This window comes from Neoarius graeffei, chromosome 2, assembly GCF_027579695.1.
Source record: "Neoarius graeffei isolate fNeoGra1 chromosome 2, fNeoGra1.pri, whole genome shotgun sequence".
Classification (NCBI taxonomy): Eukaryota; Metazoa; Chordata; class Actinopteri; order Siluriformes; family Ariidae; genus Neoarius; species Neoarius graeffei.
The window spans coordinates 28,059,374-28,080,983 of record NC_083570.1 but is presented as its reverse complement, the minus strand read 5'-3'; the positions used below and the strand labels follow the sequence as shown (position 1 = coordinate 28,080,983).

The following is a 21,610-nucleotide window of genomic DNA, read 5'->3' as shown; positions in this document are numbered from 1 at the left end:
ATCATAGGTATACCTCAACTATGAGAGACAAAATGAGAAAAAAAAAATCCAGAAAATCACATTGTCTGATTTTTAAAGAATTTATTTGCAAATTATGGTGGAAAATAAGTATTTGTTCAATAACAAAAGTTCATCTTGATACTTTGTTATATACCCTTTGTTGGCAATGACAGAGGTCAAACGTTTTCTGTAAGTCTTCACAAGGTTTTCACACACTGTTGCTGGTATTTTGGCCCATTCCTCCATGCAGATCTCCTCTAGAGCAGTGATGTTTTGGGGCTGTCACTGGGCAACACGGACTTTCAACTCCCTCCAAAGATTTTCTATGGGGTTGAGATCTGGAGACCGGCTAGGCCACTCCAGGACCTTGAAATGCTTCTTACGAAGCCACTCCTTCGTTGCCCGGGTGGTGTGTTTGGGATCATCATCATGCTGAAAGACCCAGCCACTTTACATCTTCAATGCCCTTTCTGATGGAAGGAGGTTTTCACTCAAAATCTCACAATACATGGCCCCATTCATTCTTTCCTTTACACGGATCAGTCGTCCTGGTCCCTTTGCAGAAAAACAGCCCCAAAGCATGATGTTTCCACCCCCATGCTTCACAGTAGGTATGGTGTTCTTTGGATGCAACTCCGCATTCTTTCTCGTCCAAACACAAGTTGAGTTTTTACCAAAAAGTTCTATTTTGGTTTCATCTGACCATATGACATTCTCCCAATCCTCTTCTGGATCATCCAAATGCTCCCTAGCAAACTTCAGACGGGCCTGGACATGTACTGGCTTAAGCAGGGGGACACGTCTGGCACTGCAGGATTTGAGTCCCTGGCGGCATAGTGTGTTACTGATGGTAGCCTTTGTTACTTTGGTCCCAGATCTCTACAGGTCATTCACTAGGTCCCCCCGTGTGGTTCTGGGATTTTTGCTCACCGTTCTTGTGATCATTTTGACCCCACAGGGTGAGATCTTGCGTGGAACCCCAGATCTAGGGAGATTATCAGTGGTCTTGTATGTCTTCCATTTTCTAATAATTGCTCCCACAGTTGATTTCTTCACACCAAGCTGCTTACCTATTGCAGATTCAGTCTTCTCAGCCTGGTGCAGGTCTACAATTTTGTTTCTGGTGTCCTTTGACAGCTCTTTGGTCTTGGCCATAGTGGAGTTTGGAGTGTGACTGTTTGAGGTTGTGGACAGGTGTCTTTTATACTGATAACGAGTTCAAACAGGTGCCATTAATACAGGTAACGAGTGGAGGACAGAGGAGCCTCTTAAAGAAGTTACAGGTCTGTGAGAGCCAGAAATCTTGCTTGTTTGTAGGTGACCAAATACTTATTTTACCGAGGAATTTACCAATTAATTCATTAAAAATCCTACAATATGTGATTTCCTGGATTCATTCCCCCCATTCTGTCTCTCATAGTTGAAGTGTACCTATGATGAAAATCACAGGCCTCTCTCATCTTTTTAAGTGGGAGAACTTGCACAATTGGTGGCTGACTAAATACTTTTTTGCCCCACTGTACCTGATGCCAGAAAGTGAGGTGGAACTTCGGCAATGCAGAGAATACTCTTAAAAACATTTTGTGGACATATGTAATCACTCATTAAAGATAAAATATGGGTTTGAAAGTCTTTGACTTTTTTTTAAGAACCTATAGAAACAGTTCCACATGTTGAATTTGATTTATAGTCAGGAGAAATAATTATCTGGACACTTCTGTTATTTATTATTTAATATGCTTCAAGTGCATGTGTGTACGCATGTATATTTTATGTTAAAAAAAATGAGCATGAAATAAACTATCCAGACACAATATTAGAAACACATTTAATATGAATACACAGCAAATCCTGCAAAAAAGTTATGATCAAATTGTACCTGGCGGCATTATAAAAGATGTTACTTTTGATGTATGGTAAGATTTCACACAATCATGGTGAAAGTGAAGAAGCTTCCTAAAGTTCTCAGGGGAAACGTTCCATTTACAAATGGAAAATGCTACAAAGTCATAGCAAAGTCCTTAAACATCCCTGTCTGTACAATTAATGAATTAAGCCAGCAGTCACTGAAAGAGCTGCAGGACAACCTCAGAGCAGCAGGAACAGCAGTCCAAATACTTATTTCCATGTCACTGTTATTCTTTGTTTGTTTCTGCTTTTGAATACTTTGTAATTATAAATACTAACAAAAAAAGGACTTTGTGTGTGTAAATGTGAGGTGGATATATGCTCCAAAAGTATATTAAATAACAAAAACAAAAGTGTCTGAATACTTTCCCTTCACTGTAACACAATACACTTTAGGATGTTGTTTTTGTGATCAGAAACCAACACAGCTGCGCTACAAAGTCTTTAGTAAAGAAACCATTTTGCAAACATAATCACGAGTGTCAATGCTAAGATTGTGACATTAGGCACAAATGAACAAACATTTAAAGTATAACCCCGCTAGACCTGTAACAATATATTGTGTGATGATAAATCACGATACATATTTATGATGATTTGAATCGATGAAATAAAATATGAATCAATGATAATTAGGCGGAGTTTTTTTTGGCTGTAATTGCGTTGTTTAGACAGCAAATGGGGCAATAATGTAAAATACATATGACTTCACTCGAGGTGGAAGTGATGCATCTTTAATGCTGCGAAAACACTGCTGTAAGAGCTGTATTGTGATTGACTATGCAGTTTTAACAATAAATCTTTTTTACAGAATGTTGAAAAGGAGGTAGTTGTTTTCTGTTTAATCAAGACTATATTCTTCATAAATGTTTATAAACGAGTATTAAGAAAAGGCATACTTATCAACTTTTGTCATTTTTAATAAATGGAATATTTTAGTTAATAGGCTATTGTTTTACTCCAACCTTTACAAGTGTGAGTAAATAATTATTGTTGGTTATTAAGAAAATGAAACAAAGGTTGTTGTTTTTTTAAAGTTGATAAAGAATAGGAAAATGAATGTTGCTTTTTTGGGAATAAAATCTTCTTCATTTTATTAATACTCCTCACCCCCCTGCCTCTGTGTCTTGCGGTGTCCCCCAGGGGTCCATCCTGGGTCCTGTTCTTTTTTGCCTTTATATGCTCCCACCGGGTAACATCATTAGAAAATTTAAGATTACATTCCACTTTTATGCTGACGATTCCCAATTGTACCTTCCTCTAAAATCTGGAAATTCCTTGCAGCCTCTTCTGGACTGCCTTAAAGAAATTAAAAACTGGATGGCCAATAACTTCCTCCAGTTAAATGAAGACAAAACTGAGGTCATAATCTTCATCCCCCTAAAATCCAGAAATTCCATCTCTGGCAACCTTGGCTCTCCTACTCCATTTGTCAAAACCCATGCAAGAAACCTGGTGTGGCAGCGGGGGCATGGTCAAGTGCCGGTCTGTGACAGGAGGGCGGAGTCAGGGAAGGTAAGTGGCAGAATCACTACACCTGACATGAATTAACCTGTTTGTGTGTGTCTTCCCAGTGACCGCGCCCTATTTAAGGAGAGAGAGCGCGAGAGCAGAGGAGAGCCACCGCCCGGCGTCGCTGGATCAGGCAGTCAAGCTGGCGGAGGACCATTTGGCGGCTGTCCCGGCGGCAGGACAGCGGATGGCATCTTCTCTTCTCTCTTCCTCTCTCCCCATCCTCCTGTGTCCCGTCCTCGCCCCATTCCCCCACCGCAGAGGCGGGGGCCGGCACCACCGCGGTGCCCTCCCGTTTCTCCCTTCTGCATCTGTCTCTCCCCCACCTCAGGTGAGTGGGCCCCAGATGCCGGTGCAGAGGGAAAGCCCGGGCCAGTCTGCTGGCGCTGCGGGGAGCCGGGCCACCTTCAACAGCAGTGCACGGCAATGGAAGTGGGTGCAGTGGTTCGGATCCCCGACGCGCCAGAGGCCGCCCTCGATCGGGCCGGAGCGTATCGCATACCGGTGAGTATCCAAGGGGATACATATCAGGCGTTGGTGGATTCTGCTTGTAACCAGACCTCAATTCACCAAAGCCTGGTGCAAAATGAGGCATTGGGGGGAGCACAGGGGGTGAAGGTGTTGTGTGTGCACGGGGATGTTCACAGCTACCCTTTGATGTCGGTCCACATTTTTTTCAGAGGGGAAAAATTTATAGTGAAGGCGGCGGTTAATCCTCACCTTACCCACTCTTTAATTTTGGGGACTGATTGGCCGGGATTTCGGGGTTTAATGACACGCTTAGTAAAGAGTGGGTCCTGCCATTTGACAGGGGGAGGTCCCAGTGTCACTTTGGCGGGAGCAGCTGTCACAGAGCCGTCTACGTCATCTCCACGTCAGAGTGAGGAGCCGCCGGCCCCTCCTCTCTCTATTGGGGAATCCCTAACGGATTTCCCATTAGAGCAGTCGCAAGACGAGACTCTGCGGCATGCGTTTGACCAAGTGAGAGTAATCGATGGTCAAACGCTCCAGCCGAACGCCACCCCGTCCTTCCCCTACTTCGCGATTATGAAGGATAGGTTATACCGAGTGACGCAGGACACTCAAACTAAAGAGCGAGTCATGCAGCTTTTGATTCCGAAGAGCCGCCGGGAATTGGTATTCCAGGCGGCTCACTTTAATCCCATGTCTGGACACTTAGGGCAGGCTAAGACACTAGCCCGAATAATGGCCCGATTCTATTGGCTGGGGATTCGCGGCGATGTCCGTAGGTGGTGTACGGCATGCCACGAATGCCAGTTAGTAAATCCAGCGGCCATTCCAAAAGCGCCTTTGCGCCCTCTGCCGTTGATCGAGACCCCGTTTGAGAGAGTTGGGATGGATCTCGTCGGGCCATTAGATCGGTCAGCACGAGGGTACCGCTTTATATTAGTTCTGGTGGACTATGCAACGCGATACCCGGAAGCAGTGCCTCTGCGCAATATCTCAGCACGCAGTATTGCAGAGGCGCTCTTCTGCGTTATCTCCCGAGTCGGACTCCCAAAAGAGATTCTGACTGATCAAGGTACTACATTTATGTCATGGACACTGCACGAACTGCATGGGTTATTGGGGATTAAGCCGATCCGCACCAGTGTGTATCACCCACAAACGGACGGTTTAGTGGAACGGTTTAATAGCACCCTCAAAAATATCATTAAAAAATTCGTAAGTGAGGACGTACATAATTGGGATAAGTGGCTCGAGCCCTTGTTGTTCTCAGTGCGAGAGGTTCCCCAAGCCTCCACGGGGTTCTCCCCGTTCGAATTATTATATGGGCGTAAGCCGCGTGGCATCCTAGACGTGCTGGGGGAAAATTGGGAGGAGGGACCTTCACAAAGCAAGAACGAAATTCAATACGTTATGGACCTGTGCGCAAAACTCCAGGAGAATTTGCGGCAGGCCCAGGAACGGCAAGCCCGCCTGTACAACAAGGGTACGCGCCTTAGGGAATTCACCCAGGGAGATAAAGTACTCGTACTGTTGCCCACTTCGAGCTCCAAATTGGTCGCCAAGTGGCAAGGTCCCTTTGAGGTCACACGGTGAGTCGGGGACGTCGACTACGAGGTGAGGCGAACGGTCAGGGGTGGGGCGCTACAAATTTACCACCTCAATCTGCTGAAACTCTGGAACGAGGAGGTCCCCGTGGCGTTGGTGTCGGTGGTTCCGGAAAAGGCGGAGCTGGGGCCAGAGGTTCAAAAAGGGGCATTGGCATCCCGTACCTCTCCGGTCCCCTGTGGAGACCACTTCTCCCCGACCCAACTCACGGAGGTCGCCCAGTTGCAGGCCGAGTTTTCGGATGTGTTCTCGCCCCTGCCCGGTCGCACTAACCTCATAGAGCACCACATAGAGACGCCCCCGGGGGTGGTAGTGCGTAGCCGCCCTTACAGGCTACCCGAACACAAAAAAAAGGTGGTTCGGGAAGAACTTGAGACCATGCTCGAAATGGGCATCGTCGAGGAGTCCCACAGTGACTGGAGCAGCCCAGTGGTCTTGGTACCCAAGGCCGATGGGTCGGTCCGGTTCTGTGTGGACTATAGAAAAGTCAATGCGGTGTCTAAATTTGACGCGTACCCAATGCCTCGTATTGATGAGTTGCTCAATCGACTCGGCACGGCTCGCTTTTATTCGACACTGGATTTGACGAAGGGATATTGGCAGATCCCCTTGACTCCACTATCCCGAGAGAAAATGGCCTTTTCCACACCGTTTGGTTTACACGAATTCGTCACACTTCCGTTCGGGCTGTTTGGGGCGCCCGCTACTTTTCAGCGGCTGATGGACAGGGTCCTCCGCCCCCACCCCACCTATGCGGCCACCTATCTCGATGACATCATCATATATAGTAATGACTGGGCGAGGCACCTTGAACACCTAAGGGCCATCCTTAGGTCACTGAGGCGAGCGGATCTCACAGCCAACCCAAAGAAGTGTGCGATTGGGCGGGTGGAAGTACGGTATCTGGGCTTCCACTTGGGCAACGGGCAGGTGCGTCCCCAAATTAATAAGACAGCAGCGATTGCGGCCTGCCCGAGGCCCAAGACCAAAAAGGGGGTGAGACAGTTCCTGGGGCTGGCTGGCTATTATCGTAGGTTTATACCTAATTATTCAGACGTCACCAGCCCGTTGACTGATCTCACTAAAAAGGGGGCACCAGATCCAGTCCAGTGGACGGAGCAATGCCAGCGGGCTTTTTCTGAGGTAAAGGCTGCACTGTGTGGGGGGCCACTTTTACACTCCCCTGACTTTTCTGTCCCCTTTATGTTGCAGACCGATGCATTGGACAGAGGGCTGGGGGCGGTTTTGTCCCAGGAGGTGGAGGGGGAGGACCGCCCCGTCCTGTACATCAGCAGGAAGCTGTTGGTGCGTGAGGGGCGCTACAGCACAATAGAAAAAGAGTGTCTGGCCATCAAGTGGGCGGTCCTTGCCCTCCGTTACTACCTACTGGGGCGCCCTTTCACCCTCTGTTCGGACCACACACCCCTCCAGTGGCTCCACCACATGAAGGATGCCAACGCGCGGATCACCCGTTGGTATCTGGCACTCCAACCCTTTAATTTCAAGGTGGTCCACAGGCCGGGGGCGCAGATGGTTGTGGCGGACTTCCTCTCCCATCGGAGGGGGGAGTCGGCTGCAGGCCGGACAGCCGCCCAGCCTGAGTCGGGCGGTGGGGGTATGTGGCAGCAGGGGCATGGTCAAGTGCCGGTCTGTGACAGGAGGGCGGAGTCAGGGAAGGTAAGTGGCAGAATCACTACACCTGACATGAATTAACCTGTTTGTGTGCGTCTTCCCAGTGACCGCGCCCTATTTAAGGAGAGAGAGCGAGAGCAGAGGGGCTCTCTCCCCAACCAGACGACTTGAGTGTGTGCGTGTGTGGCTGAGAGAGTACATTTGCACTGAAAAGTGAAAATAAAAGAGTTTTGTGAACTCAGTTCTGGCCTGCCGTCCTTCTGTGCTCCACCCACCCATACGAACTGCTACACCTGGGTCTTATTCTAGACTCCCAACTCAGCCTTGACAAACAAATCTCTTCTGTTGTTCAGACTAGTTTCTACCAATCAAGGATCATTGCAAAACTTAAATCTGTTCTGTCATACAATGATCTGGAAAAAGTCATCCATGTCTTTATAACTTCACGCTTAGTGTACTGTAACTCCCTCTATTTTGGTCTCCCTCAAACACTGGTGTCACAGCTTCAAATTGTCCAAAATGCGGCTGCTAGGTTGCTTACTAACACAAAAAAACAAGCACATCACACCTGTCCTAGCCTCATTGCACTGGCTTCCTGTCCAGTCTAGGATTCAATTTAAGATCCTGTTAATGGTTTTTAAAGCTCTTCATGGCTTGGCCCCCAACTACTTAGCTGCTGCTATTCATCCCCCTGAGGCTCCCATGTCTCTTTGATCTTCCAGCAGAGGTCTCCTCCATGTTCCCCGAACTCGTCTTAAGCTAAAAGGTGACAGAGCTTTTGCAGTTGCCGGTCCTCAGCTGTGGAACCTTCTGCCTCCTGACATCAGAAATGCCCCCTCTATTACTGTTTTTAAATCCAAGTTCAAGACACACCTTTTCACATTAGCATTCCCTACATTTTAACTGTTTTTGTTTTGTCATGTCAGTAATTAAGTGTTTGTCTTTTGTTGCTGATGTTTAAGTCAGTTGTTTTTGTTTCTTTATATATTTTATATCTATTTATTTTTACACTCTGTACAGCACTTTGGTGAGTGTAAACTGTTTAAATGTGCTTTAGAAATAAATTTTACTTACTTAAATTTTTTCCAAAAATATCATGAGAAAATCAAATCCAATATTGTGAATTGATTTGAATCAATTTGTGAATTAAGCGAATCATTACATGCCTAATAACCACACACACAAACATGCACACACAGATGTAACATACTGGTGCAGGTGGAGTTGTGGTGGTCCAGCACAAGTAGAGGAGGGCAGTGGCACACATGACCTCCTGGGGTGTTTGTGCAGATGTGAGAACAGCCACCATTGTGCAGTTTGCATTCATCTATATCTGAATCACACAGAGGCAGAGGTGTATATACACACACACACACACACACACACACAAACTGTTTATCAAGCCTTTCTATTGTGTTAATATACCTTCAACCTAATTCAAATATACTATTCAATATAATAAATATTATATACCCAAACAACATTTCACTTCTTTAAATTTTCTTTTCATATCACTGTAAAGATATTCTGTGCCTCAAACCAAGACACACACACACACACCACGGGCGATTGCTCTAAGACAACGAGGGAGGCTCAGCCTCCTCTAAAAATGACGAACATTGTGTAGGATGAATTGCGCTAGGCTTATGTTATAGCCGACCTTATAACATTGCTATTTCAGATCCAGAATCATAGAAATATATGTGCTCAACCCACTACAGTGCGAAATCATTCCGTTATAACTTTCCCCAGTTCGCCTAATGTGTGCGTGAGTTTTTCCCCCTCGACAGCGCGATGCAGCCCAGCCTCAGTGGACTTCAATGGTTGGGAGCTATGCACTTTTCAATATCAAAATGCAAGACGATTATTGGACAAATACTGCGAAAACGCCCGCCCACGGAGTCTCACAGACTCCCAGCCTCAGTGGACTTCAATGGCATTTCGGAGCTATGCGCTTTTCAATCTCAAAATGCAAGACGGTAATTGGACAAATACTGCGAAAACACCCGCCCATGGACTCCGAGCCTCACAGTGGGAGGGACATGGCAGTTTCCGCGAGGAGACTGGTGATTGGTGAAAGCAGCCGGATATTTTCTTTGATTGACAGCTCGTTTCAAATATAGACAGGCAGCGGTGAATTTCAGTTCAGTCCCATGCGGATTCACAAGTGCTGTGGTGTATTGTAAGAGATCAGCTTACATTTCGATTTCATTCATTACATACGGTTTCTACCAGCTTTTTTAGTTTGTATATATTTTCATTGTAAATAAAGTGTAAATATAGTGTTGTCAAGTTTGCTATCTTAGTTCCAGAAATTTCGTTTGAGTGACTGAACTTGAACTTGAGGGGGCTAGTCAGCTAGCAAGAAAGCTGCGCACGGATGCCAAGCATTGCTGATTTAATTTTGGCGAAGCCATTTGCCAGTCTTCCTTTCGAGGAAAAAATTAAAATTAAAGAGCAGGGTAGACCAACGCCTCAAATTGACTTGGTGAAAAAGGTAGGGAATAATACTCGTTCCTTTCAGCTCTTCTGGTACGAGAAAGTGAATTGGCTAACAGCAAGTGACCCACATCAACAACAGTAAATAGGCTACTTTAGTAATATATGTCATGGATAGACCAAAAATATAGAATCTATTTAAAATGTTTATGCTGAGTATATTATATTGGAATATACATTTTTCTGGATATGAATTAAACACAGCTACAATTTGGAAAACATTTTTAAACAAAAACACAGCCGAGAACATTTCACACTACAGACTTGGATTAAAAGTGAAGGGTTATCAAAATTGTCAATAAAACATTTCTCAGTCAAAATAAGTAAAATATAGGGAAAGTGTGTTTGAATGAAATGTGTGGCACCCAGCTCTATGTTTGGCTCCCCAAGGTGTGCTTGTGCCTATTCCAGAACACTCTGCTGTTACTGCTGAGGTTCCTGACAAAGAGCTGCTTTCAATAATGATACATTTTTAAACAACATGCCACAATTTTAAAATTTAAAAATATACCTCCCCCCCCCCCCAACACCACCATCATGTATATTGGACAGTAGGCTAATGGGCCGAAAGAACCTGTTATTTCACAGTTTGTGACCCTGCCAACAATCAGCCAGATCAGAGGCAAGAGTATGGGCAAAATTGATGTGTTTTTTCTTTTAAAATCTGGAAATATCGTAACCGACCAGCCTCCCCTGTTTGAAAGACTACCAGCCGCCACTGACACACACACACACACACACACACACACACACACCAATTCCATAGTAAACACAACCCCTATGAATGCAAGATTCTAGGCACTGATCCCTAAAAGCCAAAACTATTCGAACACAAGGACAAAACTTCTTATAAGGGTTGTTTTACAATCAGGGTACGCAAGCTAAAAATCACATTTAACACTTATTATCTTCAATATCAAAAGGCTTGACTAAATAAACTTGGTTGTTTATTGTGGCCCTGTGATAGCTCTATTTACCATGCAAAAAAAAAATTGGTGATAACGTTATTTTTGGTGAATGTATGGCAATATGTGTCATATTTAGCAAAATTACTCATGTCATTTAGAAAAAATGCTTTTTTGACCACAGGTAGCTCCAAAAGGGATGCACTTAAATCATTCTTTATACCATAAAACAAATATTTGGTTCCATATCATTGGAAACATAGTTAAGTTTTAATGTTGAATGCCAGTAAGTTTTCAGACTATTTTGATCAAATTATTATGTAATTGTGTAAAAAAAAAAAAAAAGTCCTCTCTGAGACAGCTAATTTTTCAATATAAAATAACATATCTAAAATGATTATTTTCATCCTAAAATGTGGTCAAGATATTGGGACATAAATATTAGAGACAACTAACACAAAGCTTACAGCCTTATATTTAAAAGCACTATGGAAGTAGTGGATTCTGAATTGTCAAAAAAAACGTCCTCTCCGAGAATCACTTCATTTGTTTCTCCCAGCCCTGCTTAAAGCTACACTTAATCTTTATCTTATAGCAGATTACACAAAACTACCATACACATATGCCAAAAAATTACCTGAAATCTGTTCTTTAACTTGTCCTTCACTTAAAAACTGGTACAAGAACCAGTTTGAATCAATTTGAATTTTGGACCCCTGTGACACAAACTTTGTACCCTGATTGTAAAACAACCCGTAAGTCTCCTTAATCACTGATCTCTACGTAAAATATCTGGATAGCTCATTGGCCAATACGCGCTGTACAGACGAGTGAAATGGCCAAGTGTGTGTGCTTGGCTTACATGTTAAACCGTCATATCTGATCAAAATTTTGGCCCAAGAAAAGTATCTCCTGACTTTTTTCCTTTCATTACCTCTTCTTATTTTCTCAGCTTTACCCACATTACATATCTTACACATCTTTATATCACTCCCTTCATTGTTATTGTTTTCTTTTCTTTTCCAGTTCAGTCTCTGATAATTTTTTGAACAGCTATTTCTATTTCTCGTTTGTATATTTCTTCTTGCTTTCTATGTATTTAGGACAGTTGTTGAAACAGGATTATTTTCCCATGTTATTTGCCATTTTCACTTCATTCTCACAGTCATGTGTTAACAGTATTTATTGGTTACATAATTCACATCACACATGAATCGATCCTGATAGAGTTCAATAACATAGATTATTCCTCAGTGCTCACACTAATATCTCACATCTCATTTTCTTTAATACACATTACCTTTTTATACTATTGAATTGTGTGGCAGCGGGGGCGTGGTCAAGCGCCGGTCTGTGACAGGAGGGCGGAGTCAGGGAAGGTAAGTGGCAGAATCACTTCACCTGAGAGCAATTAACCTGTGTTTGTGTGTCTTCCCAGCAACCACGCCCTATATAAGGAGAGAGAGAGCAGAGGAAGGGAGCTCTCTCCCGCACCAGATGACTTGTGTGTGTGTGTGTGTGTGTGTGTGTGTGTGTATATGCATGTGGCTGGGAGAGTATATTGCTACTGAAAAGTGCAAAATAAAATAGTTTTTGGAACTCAGTTCTGGCCTGCCGTACTTCTGTGCTCCACCCACCTGCTCTGACCTCTACAGTGATGCTGAAACCCGGGATCTGGAGCACAGCAGCCTCACAGCCCCATGGAGCCCTCCCCGTTTGCTGAACTGGTCCACGCCCTTGCCACGGCCCAGCAAAGCCAGCACCAGGCGCTACTCACCCTCCGAAAGGAGCAAGAAGAGCGGTTCGAGGCCCTGGTGTTGGCCCAACAAGAAGATCGACAGGCGTTCCGGCACCTCCTCGCGTCGGCGGGGTCCACCAGCGATCCTACCGCGGGCCCGTCTCCCCTCACTGTCACCAAGATGGGCCCGCAGGATGACCCCGAGGCGTTCATCACGCTCTTTGAGCAAGTCGCCGAAGCCTCGGGGTGGCCGATGGAGCAGCGCGCGGCGCGCCTCCTCCCCCTGCTCACGGGAGAAGCACAGCTGGCTGCGCTACAGCTCCCCGCCGACTGGCCTACGCGGACCTCCGCCGGGCTGTCCTCCAGCGCGTGGGGCGCTCTCCAGAACAGCAATGCCAGCGCTTCCGCGCGCTGCGCTTGGAGGAAGTCGGCCGGCCATTCGCGTTTGGCCAGCAGCTCCGGGACGCCTGCTGGCGGTGGCTGAGGGCCAACAACCGCGACGCCGAAGGAATCCTCGACCAGGTGGCGCTGGAACAGTTTGGTGCTCGCTTGCCAGCAGGAGCTGCGGAGTGGGTCCGGTGCCACCGCCCGACGTCGCTGGATCAGGCAGTCGAGCTGGTGGAGGACCATTTGGCGGCTGTCCCGGCGGCAGGACGGCAGATGGCGTCTTCTCTTCTCTCCTCTTCTCTCTCTCTCCCCCTCCTCCTGTGTCCCGTCCTCGCCCCATTCCCCCACCGCGGAGGCGGGGGCCGGCCCCACCCCAGCCGGCCCGCCGCACCCGCGGTGCCCTCCCGTTTCTCCCTCCTGTGTCTGTCTCTCCCCCACCTCAGGTGAGTGAACCCCACATCACTGGTGCAGAGGGAAAGCCCGGGCCGGTTGGCTGGCGCTGCGGGGAGCCGGGCCACCTTCAACAGCAGTGCACGACAATGGAAGTGGGCGCGGTGGTTCGGATCCCCGACGCGCCAGAGGCTGCCCTCGATCGGGCCGGAGCGTATCGCATACCGGTGAGTATCCAAGGGGCTACATATCAGGCGTTGGTGGATTCTGGTTGTAATCAGACCTCAATTCGCCAAAGCCTGGTTCAAAACGAGGCATTGGGGGGAGCACAAGGGGTGAGGGTGTTGTGTGTGCACGGGGATGTTCACCGCTACCCTTTGGTGTCGGTCCACATTATTTTCAGAGGGGAAAAATTTATAGTGAAGGCGGCGGTTAATCCTCGCCTTACCCACTCTTTAATTTTGGGGACTGATTGGCCGGGATTTCGGGGTTTAATGACGCGCCTAGTAGAGAGTGGGTCCTGCCAGTTGACAGGGGGAGGTCCCGGTGTCGCTTTGGCGGGAGCAGCTGTCACAGAGCCGTCTACGTCATCTCCGCGTCAGAGTGAGGAGCCGCCGGCTCCTCCTCTCTCTATTGGGGAATCCCTCGCGGATTTCCCATTAGAGCAGTCGCGAGACGAGACGCTGTGGCATGCGTTTGACCAAGTGAGAGTAATCAATGGTCAAACGCTCCCGCCGAACGCCACCCCGTCCTTCCCCTACTTCGCGATTATGAAGGATAGATTATACCGAGTGGCGCAGGACACTCAAACTAAAGAGCGAGTCATGCAGCTTTTGATTCCAAAGAGCCGCCGGGAATTGGTATTCCCGGCGGCTCACTTTAATCCCATGGCCGGACACTTAGGGCAGGATAAAACATTAGCCCGAATAATGGCCCGATTCTATTGGCTGGGGATTCGCAGCGATGTCCGTAGGTGGTGTACGGCATGCCACGAATGCCAGTTAGTAAATCCAGCGGCCATTCCAAAAGCGCCTTTGCGCCCTCTACCGTTAATCGAGACCCCGTTTGAGAGAATTGGGATGGATCTCGTCGGGCCATTAGATCGGTCAGCACGAGGGTACCGCTTTATATTAGTTCTGGTGGACTATGCAACGCGATACCCGGAAGCAGTGCCTCTGCGCAATATCTCAGCACGCAGTATTGCAGAGGCACTCTTCCGTGTCATCTCCCGAGTTGGAATCCCGAAAGAGATTCTGACTATTGGTGGGACATGGTGATTCATTTCCGCCAGTTCATTCATGTCGGTCAGTTCAGCAAAGAAATTCGTTCGTTCAGTTCGTTCACTCGTTCATTTTGATGACGTCACACCAAAGCGGCACAACAATGGCTGTCGTCCAAAGTTTAGTTCATCTTGAGTGAACGAGAGGCGGCAGAGGTGCCATCCACAATAGATTTTCATACATTACAATGTGCTTGAGAAAAAGATGGAAGAAAAACATTATCCTAGCATTATCTGAAAAAGACTACATAAACAAAGCTCTGAAAGTTAATTAAATGTAGATGAGAATAAAGCTGTTTTTATATTTATTATATTTATTTTAGTAGAGCCATGGTCTGCCGGCTATGCAGTTGTTCTCTCAAACCCATTAAGCAAAAAAAAAATTGCTTATTTAACAGCAACACTCATTTCAGAGAATAAACAACTTTACAAGTCATCGTATTCAGCGAACAGCAGGCAGGCTGGCTGCTGGCTGTTCGTTCGTTTGCGAACTGCTGAGCTCGTTCGCTGTGAACTGAAATGTATTGCTGAGTGAGAGCTCGAAATTGTAAACTAAAGACCTGGCATGTGTCAACGCTCTGATAATAGGGCTCAGATAGCCCTTAAAGAAGTAAAGTGGCGCTGCTCTGCACAGATCAAAATGCAAGTTGGACGCCCTTCTGCTACTGAACAGATCCTGCTGATTCGCCAACGACCGAGATTCAGCAACTGCCCTGCTGCCAGCGAGCAGAGACTGCTGATTCGCGAACGACCGAGAACGAGAGGCAGCGCGAACTAGTTCTAGTCGTTCACTTCGAAGACTCGTTCAAAAAGAACGGTTCATTCGTGAACGACACACCACTAATTCTGACTGACCAAAGCACTACGTTTATGTCACGAACACTGCGCGAACTGTATGGGTTATTGGGGATTAAGCCGATCCGCACCAGCGTATATCACCCACAAATGGACGGTTTAGTGGAACGGTTCAACCGCACCCTCAAAAATATTATTAAGAAATTCGTAAGTGAGGACGCACGTAATTGGGATAAGTGGCTCGAACCCTTGCTGTTCTCAGTGCGAGAGGTCCCCCAAGCCTCCACGGGGTTCTCCCCGTTCGAATTATTGCCAACTCACTGCCAACCCAAAGAAGTGTGCGATTGGGCGGGTGGAAGTACGGTATCTGGACTTCCACTTGGGCAACGGGCAGGTGCGTCCCCAAATTAATAAGACAGCAGCGATTGCGGCCTGCCCGAGGCCCAAGACCAAAAAGGGGGTGAGACAGTTCCTGGGGCGTAAGCCGCGCGGCATCCTGGACGTGCTGCGGGAAAATTGGGAGGAGGGACCTTCACAAAGTAAGAACGAAATTCAGTACGTTATGGACCTGCGCGCAAAACTCCACACGCTCACCCACCTAACTCAGGAGAATTTGCGGCAGGCCCAGGAACGGCAAGCCCGCCTGTACAACAAGGGTACACGCCTTAGAGAGTTCACACCGGGAGATAAAGTACTCGTACTGTTGCCTACGTCGAGCTCCAAATTGATCGCCAAGTGGCAAGGGCCCTTTGAGGTCACACGGCGAGTCGGGGACGTCGACTATGAGGTGAGGCGAACGGACAGGGGTGGGGCGCTACAGATCTACCACCTCAATCTGCTGAAACTCTGGAACGAGGAGGTCCCCGTGGCGTTGGTGTCAGTAGTTCCGAAGAAGGCGGAGCTGGGGCCAGAGGTTCAAAAAGGGACATTGGCATCACGTACCTCTCCGGTCCCCTGTGGAGACCACCTCTCCCTGACCCAACTCACGGAGGTCGCCCAGTTGCAGGCCGAGTTTTCGGATGTGTTCTCGCCCCTGCCCGGTCGCACTAACCTCATAGAACACCACATAGAGACGCCCCCGGGGGTGGTAGTGCATAGCCACCCTTACAGGCTACCCGAACACAAAAAAAAGGTGGTTCGGGAAGAACTTCAGGCCATGCTCGAAATGGGCATCGTCGAGGAGTCCCACAGTGACTGGAGCAGCCCGGTGGTCTTGGTTCCCAAGGCCGACGGCTCGGTCCGGTTCTGTGTGGACTATAGAAAAGTCAACGTGGTGTCTAAATTCGACGCGTACCCAATGCCTCGTATTGATGAGCTGCTCGATCGACTAGGCACGGCTCGCTTTTACTCGACACTGGATTTGACGAAGGGATATTGGCAGATCCCCTTGACTCCATTATCCCGGGAGAAAACAGCCTTTTCCACACCGTTCGGCTTACACCAGTTGGTCACACTTCCGTTTGGGCTGTTTGGGGCGCCCGCTACGTTTCAGCGGCTGATGGACAGGGTCCTCCGGCCCCACGCCACCTATGCGGCCGCGTATTTAGATGATATTATCATTTATAGTAACGACTGGCAGCGGCACCTGCAACACCTGAGGGCCGTCCTTAGGTCGCTGAGGCGGGCAGGACTCACTGCCAACCCAAAGAAGTGTGCGATTGGGCGGGTGGAAGTACGGTATCTGGACTTCCACTTGGGCAACGGGCAGGTGCGTCCCCAAATTAATAAGACAGCAGCGATTGCGGCCTGCCCGAGGCCCAAGACCAAAAAGGGGGTGAGACAGTTCCTGGGGCTGGCTGGCTACTATCGTAGGTTTATACCTAATTATTCGGACGTCACCAGCCCGCTGACTGACCTCACTAAAAAGGGGGCGCCAGATCTGGTCCAGTGGACGGAGCAGTGTCAGCGGGCTTTCTCTGAGGTAAAGGCTGCACTGTGTGAGGGGCCACTTTTACACTCCCCTGATTTCTCTCTCCCTTTTACGTTACAGACGGATGCGTCGGACAGAGGGCTGGGGGCCGTTTTGTCCCAGCAGGTGGAGGGGGAGGACCGCCCGGTCCTTTACATCAGTCGGAAGCTGTCAGTGCGTGAGGGGCGCTACAGCATGATTGAGAAGGAGTGCCTGGCGATCAAATGGGCGGTCCTCACCCTCCGTTACTACCTGCTGGGGCGCCCTTTCACCCTCTGTTCGGACCACGCGCCCCTCCAGTGGCTCCACCGCATGAAGGATGCCAACGCGCGGATCACCCGTTGGTATCTGGCACTCCAACCCTTCAACTTCAAGGTGGTCCACAGGCCGGGGGCGCAGATGGTCGTGGCGGACTTCCTCTCCCGTCGGGGGGGGGGGGGGGGGGGGGGGGGGGGGGGAGTTGGCTGCAGGCCGGACAGACGCCCGGCCTGAGTCGGGCGGTGGGGGTATGTGGCAGCGGGGGCGTGGTCAAGCGCAGGTCTGTGACAGGAGGGCGGAGTCAGGGAAGGTAAGTGGCAGAATCATTTCACCTGAGAGCAATTAACCTGTGTTTGTGTGTCTTCCCAGCAACCACGCCCTATATAAGGAGAGAGAGAGCAGAGGAAGGGAGCTCTCTCCCGCACCAGATGACTTGTGTGTGTGTGTGTGTGTGTGTGTGTGTATATGCATGTGGCTGGGAGAGTATATTGCTACTGAAAAGTGCAAAATAAAATAGTTTTTGGAACTCAGTTCTGGCCTGCCGTACTTCTGTGCTCCACCCACCTGCTCTGACCTCTACAAATTGTTATATTGATCTTATTTTTGTTTGGTATAGTTTGATATATATGATTGATTATACATAATTTGTAACTATAGCTACGGGTTGGTATCAGTCTGTTTCTAAGTGGTTAATTCATAAAATCTACATGTAACTCTCTGTTCCATCCATTATTTGCATGATTAGTTTCATTTCATTTTTCATTCTGTGCAATAAAATGTATTTGTTTATTTTTTAATTGCCTATCTGGAACAGCAGATGAGGGTTCACATGCCTCCAGGCAACAGGAAATTACTTTAGTTTTGTGGACCCTGACCCACATGCTCTCTCCACCTCTGTGGAAACCAGAATTGTTCTGTCATGTTGTAATGTACACTTTGTTTTTTCTCTGTTATATGCATGTACTGTCTGTGTTTTCTATTTGATCAAATTATTATTATTAATAATAATAAAATCTGCAGTAATCTTCCTGAATGCACTGAATACTGTACATTATGATTAAAACACAAACACCCCCACAAAAATCAACCATTCACACACGCACATGTATAAATAAGTCCAGTTTCATGAATAACATGTCCAATTTGTGCTTTTTTTCTCAACAATTAGATGAATAACATGTCCAGTTTTGTGTAGCTTCCTAGGCAGAGATATAACAGTACCGATCCGATGTGTGTGGTGGCCAGATGGCTTCACTCTGACTGGCCAATAAGCTATCCAGATTTTTTTACACAAAGATCAGTACTCCTTACTGCAAAACTATAGTGGTGCTTGAAAGTTTGTGAACCCTTTAGAATTTTCTATATTTCTGCATAAATATGACCTAAAACATCATCAGATTTTCACACAAGCCCTAAAAGTAGATAAAGAGAACCCAGTTAAACAAAAATATTATATTTGGTAATTTATTTATTGAGGAAAATGATCCAATATTATATATCTGTGAGTGGCAAAAGTATGTGAACCTTTGCTTTCAGTATCTGGTGTGACCCCCTTGTGCAGCAATAACTGCGACTAAACGTTTTCAGTAACTGTTGATCAGTCCTGCACACCGGCTTGGAGGAATTTTAGCCCATTCCTCCGTACAGAACAGCTTCAACTCTGGGATGTTGGTGGGTTTCCTCACATGAACTGCTTGCTTCAGGTCCTTCCACAACATTTCGATTGGATTAAGGTCAGGACTTTGACTTGGCCATTCCAAAACATTAACTTTATTCTTCTTTAACCATTCTTTGGTATTCTTTGTGTGCTTAGGGTCGTTGTCTTGCTGCATGGCCCACCTTCTCTTGAGATTCAGTTCATGGACAGATGTCCTGACATTTTCCTTTAGAATTCACTGGTACAGGGTTTTCATTAGTAACCGATTGCCGATCGAAATCATCGGTTGTAATGACATCTGAATCGGTTGTTTTTCAGCCAAATATAATTTCCCCGTAATTGTTCGAACTTTCTCGTTGGACTTATTTGATAAGGAACGCCGTTACTTGCGCGCCGTTTGGTTGCTGAGGCTGTGTACATGTGACTAGATAAAAGGTGGGAACCAACTGGCTAATCCTTCTTATATCGTCCAATCATTTGTGGGTGTTTGTAGCGTTATTGTGCAACGGTTACGCTTATCTATCGTCTTTTCTGACCATACACAGTTACAGTAATCATATAACAGCACACACACACACATTAGTTAAGTTTAGGTCTTTTATTTTACGTATCTGTGATCGTGTAAGCGAGAGCTGCATTTTCCCGCTGCTTCCGTGGTTGTTTACTGCAGGACTTCTGGATTCCTGGGTCAAAGAACCCGAACTACGGAGGCCGGGGTGGTTTTGTAGTGTCAGTCTCGGGCACGCGCACCAGCTCATGCATTGATTAGAGTGGTTTCACCCAATTAACATTAATTATATGTATTGCAAAAAAAATTATGCATTTATTGTAATTGGGTATTTTGTTTATACATGGAAGTTAACTTATTTTTCACACACAGAAAAAAAAATATAATTAAATTCAGGGATGCGCAACAGGCGCATCAGTCTCAACTGAAATGTCAAATGAGTCTCAAATTGACAATAAAGATGATATGTACAGTAAGAATGTGTTAATTTTTTGTAAAATGATTTTAACAATGATTTAGCATTTCCTATCCATTTATTGGGCAGTTTCACTGTCAAAAAAGCCCAAAGTCTGTCAGCTTCAGGAGACTTTGTCCCCCTGGCCCCCCACTGGTGCCCCGCCCCCTCCACCACCTTTCATTTTTGAAAAGTGGAGAACCCTGCCCAGTTTACATTTTAAAAGTTATTGCTGTTTTGCATGTTTGTCGTTATATATTCGATTTCTTCGTTCTGCAAGCATTTGTGTTATGTTCTAATTTCCCAAATCTTGATTGGGCTTTGTGGCATACGAACTGTAATTGCCATGAGACCCAGGAATGACTGTTGCATTTCTATTTCAGATGGACCATGGAGAGCTAACGATTGGCTGTTAAAAACTGCGAAATTCGTTTTCGGCCGGGGCTTTGCCCCCCTGGTCCCCCCACCAGGGCATTGCCCTGGACCCACATGGAGGCCTAGGTGGCCCCCATGACCCCCGACTGAATCTATTACTTTTCACATTTCATCTATTGTTTTCCATACTAATGAAAACCCTGTGGTATAATTCAGAATTCATTGTTCCATCAATGATGGCAAGCCGTCCTGGCCCAGATACAGCAAAACAGGCCCAAACCATGATACCACCATGTTTCAAACCAAACCACCACCACCACCATGTTTCACAGATGGGATAAGGTTCTTATGCTGGAATGTAGTGTTTTCCTTTCTCCAAACATAATGCTTCTCATTTAAACCAAAACGCTCTATTTTGGTCTCATCCATCCACAAAACATTTTTCCAAGAGCCTTCTGGCTTGTCTACGTGATCTTTAGCAAACTGCAGATGACCAGCAATGTTCTTTTTGGAGAGCAGTGGCTTTCTCCTTGCAACCCTGCCATGCACACCATTGTTGTTCAGTGTTCTCCTCATGGTGGACTCATGAACATTAACATTAGCCAATGTGAGAGAGGCCTTCGGTTGCTGAGAAGTTACCCTGGGGTCCTTTGTGACCTCGCCGACTATTACACGCCTTGCTCTTGGAGTGATCTTTGTTGGTCGACCACTCCTGGGGAGGGTAACAATGGTCTTGAATTTCCTCCATTTGTACACAATCTGTCTGACTGTGGATTGGTGGAGTCCAAACTCTTTAGAGATGGTTTTGTAACCTTTTCCAGCCTGATGAACAACAACGCTTTTTCTGAGGTCCTCAGAAACCTCCTTTGTTCATGCCATGATACACTTCCACAAACATGTGTTGTGAAGATCAGACTTTGCTAGATCTCTGTTCTTTAAATAAAACAGGGTGCCCACTCACACCTGATTGTCATCCCATTGATTGAAAACACCTGACTCTAATTTCACCTTCAAATTAACTGCTAATCCTAGAGGTTCACATACTTTTGCCACTCACAGATATGTAATATTATATCATTTTACTCAATAAATAAATGACCAAGTATAATATTTCTGTCTCATTTGTTTAACTGGGTTCTCTTTATCTACTTTTAGGACTTATGTGAAAATCTGATGATGTTTTAGGTCATATTTACGCAGAAATATAGAAAATTCTAAAGGGTTCACAAACTTTCAAGCACTACTGTAGACTTACATCAAATATTTGTTGCTGCATTAATTTCATGATAAACTTTTGCACTCCACTGTTTCCTACTATCTTCTCTTTG

The 21,610-nt window shown here is 46.6% G+C and overlaps 1 protein-coding gene across 2 annotated transcripts in view; it reads right to left on the bottom strand.

Annotated features, from left to right (window-relative positions):
• Positions 1-21,610, bottom strand: part of si:ch211-221n20.8 (uncharacterized protein LOC100034409 homolog) — a 48,668-nt gene that overhangs the window by 11,133 nt on the left and 15,925 nt on the right. For both annotated transcript variants that reach the window (XM_060914047.1, XM_060914048.1), the window contains one exon: positions 8,339-8,461. In XM_060914047.1, the coding sequence (XP_060770030.1) occupies positions 8,339-8,461 (123 nt within the window). The remainder of the gene's footprint in view (positions 1-8,338; positions 8,462-21,610) is intronic.